At 37.2% G+C, this 16491-nt stretch overlaps 5 protein-coding genes across 5 annotated transcripts; 3 read left to right on the top strand and 2 right to left on the bottom strand.

Annotated features, from left to right (window-relative positions):
• Positions 1 to 625: 625 nt before the first annotated feature.
• LOC116139786 (NADPH-dependent aldehyde reductase 1, chloroplastic-like) lies at positions 626 to 1746 on the bottom strand. Its single transcript, XM_031425445.1, has 4 exons — positions 1624 to 1746; positions 1174 to 1550; positions 735 to 1093; positions 626 to 648 (listed from the first exon to the last, which is right to left on the bottom strand). Exons 1-4 carry the CDS (start codon positions 1744 to 1746, stop codon positions 626 to 628), a joined length of 882 nt encoding a protein of 293 aa, XP_031281305.1.
• A 1749-nt stretch (positions 1747 to 3495) lies between these two features.
• On the bottom strand, positions 3496 to 4904 carry LOC116139775 (NADPH-dependent aldehyde reductase 1, chloroplastic-like). The gene is made up of 5 exons (XM_031425435.1): positions 4823 to 4904; positions 4628 to 4776; positions 4176 to 4552; positions 3605 to 3963; positions 3496 to 3518 (listed from the first exon to the last, which is right to left on the bottom strand). The coding sequence occupies exons 1-5, from the start codon at positions 4902 to 4904 to the stop codon at positions 3496 to 3498; spliced, it is 990 nt and encodes a 329-aa protein (XP_031281295.1).
• A 690-nt stretch (positions 4905 to 5594) lies between these two features.
• LOC116139807 (uncharacterized GPI-anchored protein At5g19250-like) lies at positions 5595 to 7162 on the top strand. Its single transcript, XM_031425463.1, has 2 exons — positions 5595 to 5724; positions 6589 to 7162. Exons 1-2 carry the CDS (start codon positions 5637 to 5639, stop codon positions 7086 to 7088), a joined length of 588 nt encoding a protein of 195 aa, XP_031281323.1. The 5' UTR covers positions 5595 to 5636; the 3' UTR covers positions 7089 to 7162.
• A 325-nt stretch (positions 7163 to 7487) lies between these two features.
• Positions 7488 to 8772, top strand: LOC116139953 (uncharacterized GPI-anchored protein At5g19250-like). Its single transcript, XM_031425600.1, has 2 exons — positions 7488 to 7639; positions 8038 to 8772. Exons 1-2 carry the CDS (start codon positions 7561 to 7563, stop codon positions 8550 to 8552), a joined length of 594 nt encoding a protein of 197 aa, XP_031281460.1. The 5' UTR covers positions 7488 to 7560; the 3' UTR covers positions 8553 to 8772.
• A 657-nt stretch (positions 8773 to 9429) lies between these two features.
• LOC116139819 lies at positions 9430 to 14592 on the top strand (the record flags this gene model as incomplete). Its single annotated transcript, XM_031425469.1, has 9 exons — positions 9430 to 10404; positions 10714 to 10944; positions 11469 to 11936; positions 12359 to 12880; positions 12968 to 13036; positions 13436 to 13597; positions 13808 to 14024; positions 14116 to 14460; positions 14559 to 14592. Coding segments are annotated over exons 1-9 (2915 nt in total), but the record flags the coding sequence as incomplete, so codon positions are not given.
• Positions 14593 to 16491: the final 1899 nt, after the last annotated feature.

Below are 16491 nucleotides of genomic sequence, written 5' to 3'. Positions count from 1 at the left end.
GCTTGAAGGAAAAATCACACACAACAACTATTGAATTTAATCTCTCTCTAATCCATCAACTACAGAATTTCGCCTCCATCAGGTAAGAATATCAGACATTCAATATTTATTCCTATTAAAACCACAACACACTTCCTGGAATCCAAATCCTAAAAGTCTAGTTTAATGAATTTTTCTTCTGGTTTTTGAAATGTTATGCAATACTGTAATGAATGTTCAATTTCAGGGTAAGCATACAGTAAACACATTCAAACTCATTTCCGGATGTAAAAAGGATGGCTCTTAACCAAACGCCATCATTGCTCCACTGTTAATTTTACAGCCGGTAATGTTGGCAGTTTCCATGAACAAAACATAAATGTAATTGCATCTGCATATTTTCAGATAAGCAACAAGTGAAAGTTACAAAACTACATGAAATATTTGCCATATTATTCTTCCAAGTTAAGCTTGCTTGGCACATTAACAAAAACTGTTTAAAACGTTCAACAGAAGGTTGCCATATACAGGGCCATTCCATATATTATATATAACACAAACACAGTGAACATGTGCAAAAAGAAACTAGTGCCACAAAACCCAGAAGCCCACAAAAAAACACTGCTGAAGCTTGATGAGAACACCATTAGCCATTCACTATAGTGCCACCTGCAAAGTCACAAAATTACAAATAGAAAACATCAATATCAATCTCTAATAAATGCACATGATATATAACATGATAAAGAACTTACCATTGGGGTGGAGGACCTGGCCAGTTATATAAGATGAGCAATGGTTACAAGCAAGGAACACAAAGCAGGGTGCAACTTCGATGGGCTGACCAGCTCTCTTCATCGGCACTTGGGATCCGAAATTCGCGGTCTCCTCTTCGTCGAAAGATGCAGGAATTAAGGGAGTCCAGATCGGTCCTGGCGCCACTCCGTTCACACGTATTCCTCTTTCGACAATTTGGAGAGCAAGTCCTCTGGTGAATGCCACAATTGCTCCTTTGGTAGATGTGTAGTCAAGCAGCTTGGCGTTTCCTTTGTATGCATTCACTGATGTTGTGTTGATTATCGAGCTTCCCTCCTTCATATGCTTCAGAGCATGCCTACCAAAAAGCATTACAGCCATCATCTTCATGGGTTACCAAAATTAGAAGTGAAAAGTTTCTAACAGGGTTTTGATTACCTAGTCACGAAGAAGTAGGAGAAAATGTTAGTCCTAAACACCCTCTCGAGCCTTTCTTCTTCGATGTCTTCAACCGAGCTTGCTTTGTACTGCTCAGCCGCATTGTTGACGAGAATGTCTATCTTTCCATAGGCGTTGACCACTTCATCAACAACCCTTTTGCAATTCTCATCGAATCCTAAATCCGCGGACACTGCCATTGGGTCCTTGGCGTCCGAGGTCTTGGCCTTTCTCAGCATCTCAAGAGTATCCTGTGCATCTTTGTCCTCTTGAGCCTTTAAATACGTGAAAGCCACAGTTGCACCCTCCTGCGCAAAGCAGTGACACACAGCTCGTCCGATCCCGGAGTCGCCTCCGGTCACCAGCGCCACCTTTCCCTGCAAAAATTTTCCCAATCACGTTAGCTAACTGAATAAAATAATCCACAATTTCTTACCTTACGAGCCATACTTTCAGCTTATTTGATGGCGTGTAGTCATTGCTAACAAACTGAGGAATTGGGTCCATGACGTGCTCTTTTCCGGGCTGCGTTTTCTGCTTTTGAGGAGGAAATTGCTGATTACCAGAAGCCATTGTTCTCACTCTCACTCTACTGATGAGTCTCTGATTCTCCAGGCTAAATATTGCCGGAACAGAACTTTTCCGGTGACTTGTTAGACGGGTTTGGTTTATAGGCAAAGAAGTTATAGTTGATGACAGTCTTGATGGAGAAAGTAGCCGAAGTGTGAACATATATAGAGTGGCTAAAGCTGGAGGATTATGATGAGTTAAATTATATTTATATTGAAAGATGAATCAAAATTGGTGATAATTTTACAGAGAGTTTGCAGGAGGACACGTAGGACTACGTGGCGGAAGGAGGAGTCCAGGTGTCATCGTGGACGGGAAGAGGCGGACACGTCTGTGGAAACGCTCGTAAAGAGGGGGAGTTCTAGCAAATTCGATCTTCCGAATTTTTCTATTTCTGACCAGACGACAAGACTCCCCTCAGGATTTTCGGAAATTCTAACCAAAACATGAATCTCTTCATCCTAGGATTTCTAAATTTACAATAACAAATAAACTAATGAAAAGATTGGTGGATGATTTGATGAGACTGTTTGTATAATTAATGTCAGATCATATATTGGTCTTTTGAGTGGTCCCTGATTTCCAATTTGAGTCCCTGAAATCTTGGGGGTTTTATTAGGATTTGATGGTATAAGTTAGGCATCGATTAAGTACAAATGCCTGATTAATCAGATTAGAAGGAGCTCTCGGCCTTATGTTTGGTTTCGCATGAGTTGAACATCAACTTTTTAAACACATTTTACACATTAAGCCGATATTATTTTTTTATAACTGAGCTGTCCAGTTTAGGGATGTCAGTTGAGCTGAGTCGCTTGCAAGCGGCTCGACTCAGTTTCAGTGTTGAACCGAGTTTGAGTCAGCCATATTTTGGCTCAACTCGGGCTCGAAAAACTCGATTGGAAAACAAAAAAAATGAATAACTAGAGAGCTTTTATTTGGTGATCTCAAACTCGAATTTTCAGTCCCGAGCTCGAATTCGAATTTTCAAGCTCGCCAAGCTTGAGCTCGAACTCAAGCTTAACACTGTAGCAAAACCCGATTAACCCAAAACTCGACTCGACTCATCTACACCCCTAGTTAGGTTAGCTTATGTGCACCTCCACATCCTAGCCTTGAGCCCTTAGACAAAATATGGGCGAAAGTACCACCTTTGTATTCAACGGGGGAATCAAACCTAAAATTGTGGATTATACAATTTGCAACCTCATTGATTCGCCGTTACCGCTAAGCTACCATGGAGGGTTAAGCCGGCATTATTTATCTTAGTACAGTCGACCAAGTTGTTGATACATATGCTAAATGGCTGAAAATGATCTGTTTTTAATTTCCTGTGATTAATTGAAAACATCCCAGTAAGCTTAGCCTTTTTTATTTCATTGATGTTTTATCACAAACATTTTCGATTATTTCATAGTCAATCGTCTCACATGGTTCACATTTGGGATTCAAATGTTCATATTTTCTGCCGTCTGTTACATAAAACTTCTAAATTGGTTGACAAAACTGGGATGCCATTTTAGGCACCATAATAAACTCAATAATAAATTTCTAGACCGTGAATGGAAATGATATGATAACATTATAAATATGCCCAGCGTATAAGTTCTTTTATATGATTTTCCAAGTTTCGAACCATAAACTTTCATAACACCAAGCCTATAGCTTGTTTATTTACATTACATTTACAAACACAAACCCTTGTACACACCATACAACAGAAAGATACAGAGATTTGACAAACAAGCTGGCTCTTCAAGAATTCACAATCACCCCACCTGCAAAATCAAAATTAAAGATTATAAAAATATCAAATTGTCGTACTGTAGATGATATATAATTAGTTATTGTTGAATACACTTACCATTAGGGTGGAGGACCTGGCCAGTTACATAAGAGGAGCAATGGTTACAAGCGAGAAACACATAGCAAGGCGCAACTTCAACAGGCTGACCAGCTCTCTTCATCGGTACTTCGGATCCGAACTTTGCACTCTCATCTTCGCTGAATGATGCAGGAATTAATGGAGTCCAGATGGGTCCAGGCGCCACACCATTCACACGTATTCCTCTGTTGACAAGTTGCAGAGCAAGCCCTCTTGTGAATGCCGTGATCGCTCCCTTTGTTGCTGTGTAGTCCAGCAGCTGGGGATTTCCCTTGTATGAAACCACCGATGTGGTGTTGATTATGGCACTTCCTTCCTTCATATGCTTCAAAGCGTGCCTATATATCATCCACAACACAATTAAACATGATCGAAGATTTTAAATTATCAATAATTTTGTGTAACACCCGGTCTATTGTCAAAATTTTATCTTCCACACTTTCATGGTGGGGTTCGGATTTGTTACTATTTGACGTGGAAAAGAGATAAATCCGCGGTATCTAAACAATGGATTACTCTGGTTAAAAGATTTTGATTCATTAATTGTTACCTAGTCATGAAGAAGTGGGAGAAAATATTAGTCCTAAAGACCCTCTCGAGCCTTTGCTCATCAATCTCCTCAATGGAGCTTGATTTGTACTGCTCAGCGGCATTGTTAACGAGAATGTCGATCTTGCCATAAGCGTTCACCACTTCGTCAACAACCCTTTTGCAGTTTTCATCATATCCCAAATCTGCCGGTGTTGCCATGGGATCCTTCGCGTTCCGGCTCTTAGACTTCCTTGTAATCTCAAGAGTGTCCTGTGCATCTTTGTCCTCTTGAGACTTCACATACGTGAAGGCCACGGTCGCACCCTCCATAGCAAAGCAGTGGCACACGGCTCGCCCGATCCCAGAGTCGCCTCCAGTCACCAACGCCACCTTCCCCTGACAATAATTTAATGTTATTTACCAACTAACACTAGTACATTATGCATATTCTCCAATTTCTGAAAGCCATACGCGAAGTTTGTTTGATGGGGTGTAGTCATCGCTGGTAAACTGAGGACTGGGGTCCATGACGTGCTCTTTTCCAGGCTGCCTCTCCTGCCTATGAGGAGGAAACTGTTGCTCATTAGAAGACATTTTTCTCTGAAACACTCTTAAAGGGTCTCTGACTTCCACGGAATGTTGGCGGAAAACGATTAGTCCGGGTACTTTTCAGGCGGGTTTCGTTCAGGGAAAAAGAAAATATTCTTGTTGCTAACACTCTTGAGGAAGAGAATAAGCGAGGAATCATGTATTTATATGCATAATTTAGGATTTTGATGTGTGTATAAATGGAAAGTTGGCACCAAACTTTGTGCATTTTGTAGGGACACGTAAGAATACGTGGCGGAATTGAAGAAGAATGGAGGTCGATGTGTCGTGCCAGTCGCATGCAGCAAAGATGCCTGTGAAAATGGACGTTTTTGATGAGATAGGGACCATGTGAATTTGTTGATTTGGAGTAAATCCTGATAACTATTGTATGAATTAATTGAACCATTGAAAGATCATGTATCATCTGTAATTTGTAACCAAAGAGGTTTAATTAGTATTTGGAAAAAGTGGATTACTGTTCTAAATACATACAGTATTTGTTAATATAACTAGTCAATTAATTTAGATTTTAGAAGCAGATTAATTAATCAGCTTAATGATATATGAACATTTGAATCAATGGAAATACAGAGATTAGAACGGCGTAATCGATGCTTTGCATGGTGGCCACGTGCTGGAGTTATCGACTTATACTTTGTCATTTGGAAACCAACTTTTCTGGTATTAGAAAGCTCACAAACCGGCACCTGTAAAGACTCTTCAGTACTTACTTGCATTCAAGCCAAATCCAAAGGGGAAAAATTTGAGAGCATATATAGAGTAAGAAGCACAGCAAATAAAACTCTAAAAATTCCATTTGCTTTATTTCTTCTGGTGCATTCTTCATAGTTATCTGTCTCAGCTCCTTGCAGTTGGTTATTTAACAATTATGGCCCGTTTCAAACTTACCTTCTTCTTCATTCTCTCGGTTCTCCTTCATGCAGCTCTCTTGCTTCCTCATATGGTGCACTCTAAAGGTTTATTCGCTCTCTCTCTCTCTCTCTCTCTCTCTCTCTCTTGTTATTAATGGGGTTTTTAATAATGTTGTTTGGCTGCATGAGAGTTAATATATATCTAGCCATCTAGTATGAGATTTGAGTGGCATATTTATGTTTCTTAATTTGTTCTTGCACTTGTATTTTTTATTATAAAAAAATGCATAAAAATCCAACTCTCTGGAACATACATTGACCCCCTTGTGCCCTCTGTCAACTTTGTCCAAGGCTTTCAAAATCTAGCAAATGCCTCCTTTAAGCTCGTTAACGTTCTTTCTACATGCTTCTCCACGCGGAAGAACAAGAAAATCCTTAATTAAAGGGGATATTGTCGGTGCAGCCCCTTTAATTTGTTGAGAGAATTAGACAAGAAAAAAGCAAAAAGTGAAGAAGAAACCCCATCCAACAAGTTATGCTGATCCCATAAAAAGTAAAATCAATTAGTCAAGTCTAGCTATCAAAGAATCAATACATATTTCGGTGTATTATTCCAAGCCCCATTTCATAAAATTCTGGAGATTTTGATTTATTCTGTTAGTTAAAATTATACCATGTAAGCATCAATAGCACAATATAGGAGTCATTTAATACAGAGCTTAACTAAGTAGTAATTCAATATCTTTAAGCAATAGTTCAGTTTGTGTTCTTTAATGACATTGTTGAAGAATGAATCTCGGTAATGAAATTGTATATGATTAATCTAATTAATGATTTCCCATTTAAATTTCAATCGTTTCACAAATCAGGGACTAATCATGTTGTTCAATTAAGTAGATCAAGATTGTCTGCATTTCGCATACAATTTGAAACTTATTATACTCTTCATTGTTATTTCCCCGCTTGCAGACGAAGATGAGGACAATCTTCTTCAAGGAATTAACAGTTACAGGACATCACTAAACCTTCCAGCTCTCACAAAGAATGACAAAGCAGGATGTCTTGCTGACGAAATTGCAAATGACCTAGAGGATCAGCCTTGCAGCAGCAACACCACCGCCAGCACGCCTCAATCAGCGAATTACAACAACAACATAAGGAAGTGTAAAATTGATCCCAACACCGCAACCGATGGCGTCGTACTACCGGTTTGTGTACCCAAATTGGTGCCAACCCTTGTGCTCACAAACTATACACACACTCCGCATGCAAGGTATCTAAACAACTCGAAGTATACCGGCGTTGGCGTCGGCTCGGGAGATGATTGGATGGTTATGGTATTGTCTGGCAACACTGTTGCAGGAAGCTTTGCCAGCGAAGCAACTTCTTTGGTTTCAAAGATGGGTTTGGGACATCACAGCTGGATGGCTTTGCTTTTGGGATTGCTTCTTTATTTGGTGTATTACTAAAAGTGCTTTTTCCCTTTTGAATGACTTGTAGATTTCGTAATTCTCAGTCTGTAATTTTGTATACTTCGTTTAATTCTCAGTGACTCTTCAATATTTGCATATGAAACATATTTTGTTGCTCTAGGAGTCTCAATTGTTGATCTTAATTGCAGCAATATTCGGATATATGATATTTACCTGACTTGAAGTAAAGTTGATTAGTTTAATTGGATATTTGATTTAAAGAGAAGTGGGATTATTCAAAGCGGGTCCTGCAAGCAGCTTCAGATAGAAGCCAGCATCGATAAAGAAAGATTCATGGAGATAACCATAAGCAATGCTTAAGAATTTGATTCCAGGGAGCTTTCACTTTAATTTGGCTTGAAAATCACACCTTTAAGAACACAATATGTACCTCAATGTTCTGTAGTCTTGTTTTGTGCATTCTTAATCTTTAGCACACAGAAGCCACCCTTTGGTTAATAAGTAAAATATGGCAGCTCTGAAACTTAGCCTCTTCTTCCTCGTTCTCCTTCAAGCAATTTGCTTTCTTCCTCATCGGGTTCACTGCGGTACAATTCTCCTTTTCTCTCTCTGTCTCTCTCTCTCTCTCACTTTCATGCACACATATGGTTTGGGATTCTTATATATGAGTCATCACATTATTCAGTGGCAACACCAGTGGAAAATTAACATTTTCCGGTGACATTACCACCAATGCCACCCTCTAAATCGGCAGTTTCCGCCGCATACTTCTATTCTTATATATAGATCATTACTTGTTGCTGTAACTGGCTTATTTTTATCATTGACGTAACATTCTGGTTGTGTCCCATTTCCATTGTTTTTTACAATTTCTGCTTAGAAAAGGGTTTGTGAAAATAATCAAACTCGTTGCATTCAAGAACATTCAATGCACGAAAATTCTCGATGCATACTGAATTATAAAACTCTATACTCAATCCTGCAGGTGATGAGGAGGATATCCTCCAAGGACTCAACAGTTACAGGACATTAATACGTGAACCACACCTCACAGAGAACAAAAATGCAAAGTGTGTGGCTGAAAAAATTGCAGAAGATTTAGAGGACTATAAATGCAACTCAACCAACGGTGTAAACACACCAGTATCCACTCAGCAGCAGTTTGCCACCGAGAAAATTATAAAAAAGTGCAAAATCCTCCCGGAATCCACCAAAGAAGGAGTTATACTATCAGTTTGTGTGCACAAATTGGTGCCATCTCTTGTGTTCACAAACTTCACATACACTTATAAGTATACCAAGTTTTTGAAGAGTTCCAATTACACGGGAGCCGGGCTCGGCTGCTCTGACGACTGGATGGTGCTCGTGCTAACGACGAACACCGTCGGAGGGAACTTCACGACCAGCGGGGCTATTTCTTTCGGGTTGAGGAAGATCAATGGTTTGAGTTATAATGTGGTGGGGTTGGTGGTGGCATTGCTTGTTTATTTGGTGTTTTGATGAGTGATTAATATTTATATGGTTTTTGTTTGTTGTATTAATTCGTTGGTTTGTTTTGGGCTTGGGTGTGTGAATATTAATTGTTCTGGGTTTTGGGTCATTGTGTTGAAGAAGGATTGTAATTTGTTTGTGTCAAATAAAAATTAACCTCATCAAATGTTCATTCACTTTGTAATAAGATTATGGCAATGCTCATACAAAAAATTTTTTTTATAATAAATATTAGAAGTCTCGCATTATTTATTTATAATGTATGTATGCTATATTGAAATGGAGAATAGAGAATTTTCAATAATTGTATATATTTTTAATAGAACTAGGTATTGTTTTAAAATCTAGACCGGATTAACTAACTCGATTGGTCTTATTAGAAAATGAACTTTTATTCAGTCCGAGTACATTCTAAATTTGATTATAACAGTTGAACATGATTGACCTAGGGTTGAATCGATGAAGCAATGCCGGATCATGGGGGTTAGAGAATCGAATTGGTGACATTAACATAACATAATAAAAATTTAAAATTCTAATAAATTTCTAAAATAATTCCATCCAAATCTAAAATCCAAACAACAAATAAATAAAATAAATTGTAAATCTAAATCTAAAGATGAAATGTTAAATAAAATAAATCCAAAATCCAAAAAAGTGCTTTCGATTGAGCAAAAGTGTTTCTAAAATATTTATTTAAAATATTAAAATATATGTGGTTATAAATAGGAGAATTTTGTGCTGACGTGGAAGCATAATGGGTGCCACCTAACACCCCGTCATCTTGCCTTGTTGGCTCACACTTGCAAAATAATATTAAATTTTTTTATTTTTAATTATTTAACTGAAACTAAAAAATTCCCCACCCAACATAGTGCCACCGGCTAAAATACGCGAAGTGTGCATAATTGAATCTGCGCATTATCAATCTTCATAACAAAAACAGAGATTCAGGGTCTGCGAGCTCGCGAGCTCGAGAGACCTGAGCCAAGCTATGACAACGACAGAAGACGATGATGACGAGGGTTTCGGGGAATTCACCTTTGCGCCGATCACTGTCCATTCAAACCCCAAAATCAACGGCTCTGGTCATCACGGTAAAGTTGATGACGATTGGGGCGATTTCGTAACTCCTGCTTCGCTCTCCCGCTGCGAAACGCTACCTGTAAAATCACTAGATCCGATTAATTTGTCCTCGGATCGCCGAACCGATAGCTTGAAAACTGATGCGGCGCAGCCTGACTCGGCCCCGAGTCGGATTCGGGATCAGTGGGAGAAACCGAAGGGCGCGTTGCCGTTATCGTTGTTTGGGGAGGAAGAGAAGGAGGATGACTCAGGTGCGCCGGGTTTATTATTTAATGGTGCACCCGAGTTGAAGAAAACTGAGAAAAAGATGGGATCGGAGTTGAATGCGAGTTATTTGATTTCGAATTTATACTTAGGGAGCGAGCAGAGCAAGGTGGGAAATCGGTCGGGTTTGAATTTGGATTCAAATGGACTGGATTTGAAGAGAAGTGCAGCGAATTTGGATTCAAACGGTTCGGCTTTAAAATTGGAGAACTGGGGTTCGTATGGGCTGAATTCAGATTCAAAAGGATTGGATTTGAAGAGAAGTGTGTCAAATTTGGAAATAAACGGGTCCGGTTTAAAATTGGAGAATTGGGGTTCTTATGGGTTGAATTTGGATTCAAAAGGGTTGGATTTGATGAGAAGTGTATCGACTTTGGGTTTGAATGGATTGGATTCGAAGATTAATTTGGATTCAAATGGGTTGAATTCGGGTTTAGACGAGGATGACGATGATGGGTGGGAATTCAAGGCTGCAGAGACTAAATTACCAAACGGAGATTTTAATTTTAAGGTAATTGTTTAATTGTTGAAATAATTTAGGAAATGGAAAGAAAATTCAAAATTTTGATACTTTAAGAGGGTTGTTAATTTTGCAAAAAAGATGAACTTGCCATGTTAAGCGTAAGACTTGTAGAACATGTAACAGAGTATGTAAAATTTGCTCTGAAAGTTAAACATAAAACTCATAATGAACTTAAAATTTTGTAATGTGACAAAGTGGTGTTCTTTTTAGCTCATAAAGAATAAACTTTTGAAGATCATGAGTTTTTGTTGTTTGAGCTAATTAACTTGTTGCTCTATTGCGAACTTTTTGAACCAGAGTCAACACGAGGTGAAAGCTGAAAATGTACTAATGCCAAAGGTTGATGGACTTAAGTCAAGTTGGAATGCACACTTAAATGGGTTGAGTTCAAGCGTCAATGGAGTGAATAAGGATGCAAATGGGTTTAGTTCAAGTTTAGTTGACAAAAGTGAGGATTTTGGGGATGATGATGAGTGGGAGTTCAAAGATGCAGAAACAGAACCATGGTCTGCCGATAGCAACAATAAGGTTCATCTATTTCTCTTTATTTGAATTTTTTTTTTTTCCTAATTGCTTGTGTCTGAGTTTGGAATTTTCATTTTTGTTTTGTTGGGGTTTCGTAGTTAAATTTTTTGCTTAAGGTCCAACATGAGGATTTTTCTTGTGCAAGTCATGAACTGTGAAATAGAAATATATATATTTCTCCCAACATCTGCTCAGCCATCGAAAATAGATAATGAATGTTATATTGTAGTTATTTGTCTTTTACTGATTGTAATAGTGCAATTGTTTAAGAGATTGCTGAATAATCACAATTGAAAGAATCTTTATTTGGAAGTTTAGCAATAATTAATTGTTTTATCTACTATCGGTGCTGCCTAGTACTTGGTTTTAAATACTTGATTTTACATTGAAGTTCAGGAATAATTAATATTTGTGTTATATTCCATTGATTTTATGTTATTTGTTTTTTTAGCACCATTAAATATATATATGACTTTGGATTTTATTTCCATTTGGTTTATAAGAGACTGACATCCTTTCATTTGAAGGTCAACAACAAAGGGCCTGGGAATTCTGAGGGAGTTAAACACACATTTGTCTTTGACAATGGGGCACAGGTTCCTACCGATTTGTTTACTGTATCAAATGGGATCTCTCAAAAACCTGGTCAATTGGACTTTGGTTTAGATTTCAGCAAAAGTTCTGTTTCACCAGATGGTATTTACTGTTCATTCTCAAACAGTGAGCAGAAGAATGATAATGGGGCACAGGTTCCTACCGATTTGTTTGCTTCATCAAATGGGATCTCTCAAAAATCTGGTCAATTGGACTTTGGTTTTGATCTCAGCAAAAGTTCTGTGGCACCAGATGGTATTTCCAGTTCATTGTCAAACAGCGAGCAGAAGAATGATAATGAAAATGGACTGAATTCTGCTTCTGTTATTGGCAATGTTGAGAATGGAGAAAATTTATGGGAATTCAAGGATGCATTTTCAGAAACTGGATCGAAGGATAGGGTAATGATTTAACTTAAACTTCCATTTAAATGTAATTAACTATGATCTAGATTTTGAGGACAACGTACATAATGAAAGCTTCCTCATATTTGTAAAATGAGTCCATGTTAGCTCCAATTTGTCCTGCTTTAGGGACAGCATTTACTTTTCACATTGATATTCAAGTGTGGCTCATTTGATTGGCTCTGTATGTTTCGTAAAACTCTGTGACTTTATCTTTTGCAATTCAAATGTTTATACTTAGGACCTAGAGGAAATTTACATTAATTGAAATTTGTATGCTATCTCAGTTTCATGTTACTTATAAATTGGTCAACCTATATCTTTTGTCAAGTTTTGAGTATCATGGATAAATTAAAAGTTTGTTTGTACATGCTTTATAAGAACATTTTCATGTTCTAATTTGATTTTTACTTACTCAGGGAAAAGACACTAAGTTGGAGAGCCACAGGGGAGCCTTACCTTTGTCCCTTTTTGGGGATGGTGACATAGAAACTAATGACTCCTCAATTCATCAAGATGTTCCTAATTACAATCTTGCTTCCTCTACAACAGACGACATTAAGAAGAGTCAGGGATCGAGTGTATCTATCAGTGATCTCATAACAAGTTTATACAGTCAAGCTGAGCAGAATACTCCTGTCAACCATACACAAAATCCAAGTGAAAAAGGTTTTAATTCTGTGCAGAAAGTTGTGGATTCTAATTTAGCAGATGGTGATGGTGATGGTGATTTTGATGATGATTCTTGGGAATTTAAAGGTGCTGTTTCCAGAACAGTAGATGATCAGATCTCAGTTCCTGGTCTTGGAGATTCACATGTGAGGCACTCTACCAAGGTGGAGCCAAAAAAATTGATTGAGCAGAAAGATTATGCAGATTTTTATTCCGAACTAGAGGATGAATTATTGTTTGTTGCACAGTACCATCTTGACAATCTAAAGGTTGGAAGATTTGTTAAGATATATTTTTTCCCTTCAAATGTCAATGTTGTTAAATCTTTTAAACTTTTTAAATTCGCTTTTTGTTAGAAAGAACGAAGTACTGCTGCTCTTTGTGGTGAAGATGGTAAGCTAGAAGCTATTGACAAGGAAATTCAGGTTGGTTACTGTATCTTGTTGATGAGTATGTTCATTGGCTTTCTTTTTATTGGTCATGAACTTCTTGTTATGACGGCTATTGATAATGCGGCCAAATATTATCAATATCCTTTAAAGAAAATATGGAATTTATTCCTTTTTGTTTTGCTCTCCCGTTCTTTTGGGAGTCTTTTGAGAAAATCAGGATGGAATTCTTATGCAATAATTTTTTTTCTTGCATAGTCAAAAGAATGGTAGTAAAGCAATGATATTGACATTACTAAAAAATTGAAAAAAATTCATGGTGCATTGAGCTTCCTCCCTTCCTGATGATTCTGTAGAAAGAGATCACTGTTTTCTAACTTGTAAGAAACTTTATATAGTACACTTAGTAATCTTTTCTTTTCTCTGCTGTTGCAGGATCTGTATAATGAATTGCACCAAGACTGTATTATTTCGAAAGTTCACCCAGAGAATCGGCCACTGAGCAATATTCACCTTAATGAATTCATTGAAGTTCTCCAGGAACCAACGTTCCATGTTCTTGAGTCAGAATATCATTTATCAATGAGATTGTCATTAGTAAGTGTCTTTTTCTTTATTTTTTTGATGAAGAACCATATATTTTTTTTTTTTAATAGGATTACATGCTTCTACCTTTTGAAGAATAAAAAACTAAGTATGATAAAATACACTTCTATTTTTTTTATTTTTGAATTGATTGTATAAATTATATTGCAAACTGCGGGGTTTGTTTTCATGCCAATTGAATTATTTAGTTTGGTTAAATAGGCTGAGAAAGATTGGAGGTCAGCAATTGAACTCCTAAAACATGCGGCATCAACATCAAAGATTCTAAAGTTGGGATCAAGGGAGGAGCAGTGTTCTTATGTTTCCACTTGGTTCAAAATGGTGTCTGTTTGTGCTCAAGAGCTGAGACATGGTGCCTTGATTTGGAAGCAGTCATTAGAAAAGAATGTCTCCAGTCAATTATTATCAGACCCTCGAGGTACTGATTTATTTCAACATTGGTAGTTGTTTCTTGAATATATAACTTTTTTATGGTTGTGTGGTTAATGTGATGTTATGGGTAAGTACAGGCAAGCAGTATATACTCGCACTTGGAGAAATTTACAGAGTTGTTGAAGTTCTTGGATCCTCGGCCAAACTTTACAAGCCGTTGATGCTATTAAGTTCTGCTGATCCCACTGGGATGTTCACTCTTCTAAGCGAGTGTTTTACCTTGTGGTCAAGTTCTGGACTTGACGAGGCTATCGGAAGTATTTCTGATCTAACAGGTTTTGAGTGTAATGTAACTCCCAAAGAATTACTAGAATCCATCAAGTATATTCATGATCTTGATGTGAATGCACTTCATAACCATGTTTTCTCTGGACAAGACCCTACTTGTCGCCTTTCACTCCTAGCTGCAGGAACAATGCCAGGTAACAAATCATAATGTCGCATCTTGATTAGGATCCGAAACATCTTTGTTGAATTCTCTGTCTCATCTTCTTATTTTCTATTTGATTGCATGTACCAGATATGAAAATTTTTTTGGGGGGTGGTTTGGAACGGTGAGCATATTTTCACCTCTTGCAAACTTGTGGGCAAATTGTAGCGACGATCCTCCAAATGTCCACGCTTGCATGTTGGCTAATAAGCATACCGTGGGGGTGAAATTTTTATTGAGAAACTCCGCAGCCAAGTTTGCAATCGAATCCTGGTTGGATAATAAAGCTTCTGGTGTATTGATCACAGACGCTTTACTCAAAGGACCGTGTCAGGTGCAGAAAAAAAAAAAAAAAAAAAAAAAAAAAAAAAAAAAAAAAAAAAAACCATAGTTCAAGTTTCTGGGAACCTGGCGTCAACACTAGTGCCTGGTTTGATCAAACAAATTTTCAAATTCAATATTGCATTACGTAAATTGATTGCCATTCTTTTAGTGGAAGCTGTAGCATAGCAATTGAGTGTAGAAAAAAAGTTGTATTACTTTGTTATTTATTTGTGATTGGGTGGATCAAGAAAACAAACACCCCTATATAGGAAGAAAAAAATAGAAATTTTGTGTAAAAACAGATGAGAATATCATTTTTACTTCTTTATAATGGTGACTGGTGAGTTATATGGTCATATCTCATAAAGAAGGAATAATAATAATAAGTTGGTTGATTTTTGGTCGTCAAAATATTCATTGTGCAATATAGAGATTCTTGTCATTATGTTATTCTGTATTCCAATTTAAGTCTTCTCTTGTATCGAATTTTGATTTGTCTCCAATTCCTTGGCTTTATCTAATTGTAAAAATCAAGTCAATTGGCCTTTTCTTCCTCTCCAAGGAAATTACTTCCTCTCCAAGAATTTAAAATTGATATTCTTTCTAAGTGTAACATGGAAGAAAATGTTCCATGGAATAAGTCTTCTCTTGTATCGAATTTTGATTTGTCTCCAATTTCTTGGCTTTATCTAATTGTAAAAATCGAGTCAAATGGCCTTTTCTTCCTCTCCAAGGAAATTGCTTACTCTCCAAGAATTTAAAATTGATATTCTTTCTAAGTGTAACATGGAAGAAAATGTTTCATAGGGCATCATCATGAAACGATGGCCATATTACATCTCGGATTATTTGGTTCTTCTAAAATAATCTTTTTTTTTTTATATGAACGAAGTTGTTTGGGTTAACTTATGCGTATCTCAACTAATCTTCTGAGACCTTGAAATTACTAACCGAATAAGAGTTTCAGTAGTCATCATTGTTAGCAACTGAAAATAGACTCAAACTTAAGATTTTTTTAATAATACACTTAAAAGTCCCTATCGAACCACTTGATCACCTAGGAGTCACCAAAAATGCTCTTTTCAGTAGATTTGACTTCAAAAGGATGATTATATGTGTTATCCACTAAGTCGTACATATAAGACCTACAGAATGCCGCTTGATGTCAAGAGTAACATAAACCATGAATTATGTTAAACATTTTATAATTTTTTATTGAAATATAAATGTAAATTTTACCAATTGTGAGTAAATGAAAAGAATAAAGTTAAAAACAAGCTTACTTTTACTACATAAAATACGATGTTTTTTTTTGTTTTTTGTAACCCTTATAGTTTGAGAATCATCTCTCATCTCCCTATATTTATAAAAGGAAGGTTAAGTTAGTGATAGTTTCCAAACCACAAGGGTGTTTTAAACTTTACTAAAGGCCAGTGAAGCTTGGCGAATTTTAACCCTTCGCCGAACCCGGAAAAGGACCGCGGATATGAGAAGCTAAGGGGCAATTTCCTCGAAGCTAAGTGGAGAAAGGTAGGGTTTTTTGGAGACTTATATATTCACTAAATCTTCTTCTTCTTCTTCGCTCGTTTCTCGTAAGACAGTGGAAAAATGTTGGACATCAATTTGTTCAGAGAAGAGAAAGGCTTCAACCCTGAGATTATACGCGAGTCGCAACGGCGTCGCTTCGCCAGTGTCGATC

The sequence above is a fragment of the Pistacia vera genome, unplaced genomic scaffold, assembly GCF_008641045.1.
Source record: "Pistacia vera cultivar Batoury unplaced genomic scaffold, PisVer_v2 Contig1105, whole genome shotgun sequence".
NCBI lineage: Eukaryota > Viridiplantae > Streptophyta > Magnoliopsida > Sapindales > Anacardiaceae > Pistacia > Pistacia vera.
This window is presented reverse-complemented; position numbering and strand designations above follow the sequence as displayed.

Excerpts from the sequence above, each read along its gene's own strand:
- LOC116139807 (XM_031425463.1), top strand. The coding sequence starts at position 5,637 with ATGGCCCGTTTCAAACTTACCTTCTTCTTCATTCTCTCGGTTCTCCTT. Across the intron at positions 5,725-6,588 it reads TCATATGGTGCACTCTAAAG|ACGAAGATGAGGACAATCTT; the intron begins GTTTATTCGCTC and ends CCCCGCTTGCAG.
- LOC116139953 (XM_031425600.1), top strand. The coding sequence starts at position 7,561 with ATGGCAGCTCTGAAACTTAGCCTCTTCTTCCTCGTTCTCCTTCAAGCA. Across the intron at positions 7,640-8,037 it reads TCCTCATCGGGTTCACTGCG|GTGATGAGGAGGATATCCTC; the intron begins GTACAATTCTCC and ends TCAATCCTGCAG.
- LOC116139775 (XM_031425435.1), bottom strand. The coding sequence starts at position 4,904 with ATGATTCCTCGCTTATTCTCTTCCTCAAGAGTGTTAGCAACAAGAATA. Across the intron at positions 4,777-4,822 it reads GAACGAAACCCGCCTGAAAA|ACCCTTTAAGAGTGTTTCAG; the intron begins GTACCCGGACTA and ends TGGAAGTCAGAG. Across the intron at positions 4,553-4,627 it reads CCCCATCAAACAAACTTCGC|GGGAAGGTGGCGTTGGTGAC; the intron begins GTATGGCTTTCA and ends AATTATTGTCAG.
- LOC116139786 (XM_031425445.1), bottom strand. The coding sequence starts at position 1,746 with ATGGCTTCTGGTAATCAGCAATTTCCTCCTCAAAAGCAGAAAACGCAG. Across the intron at positions 1,551-1,623 it reads CGCCATCAAATAAGCTGAAA|GGAAAGGTGGCGCTGGTGAC; the intron begins GTATGGCTCGTA and ends AAATTTTTGCAG. Across the intron at positions 649-734 it reads CCAGGTCCTCCACCCCAATG|GTGGCACTATAGTGAATGGC; the intron begins GTAAGTTCTTTA and ends GTGACTTTGCAG.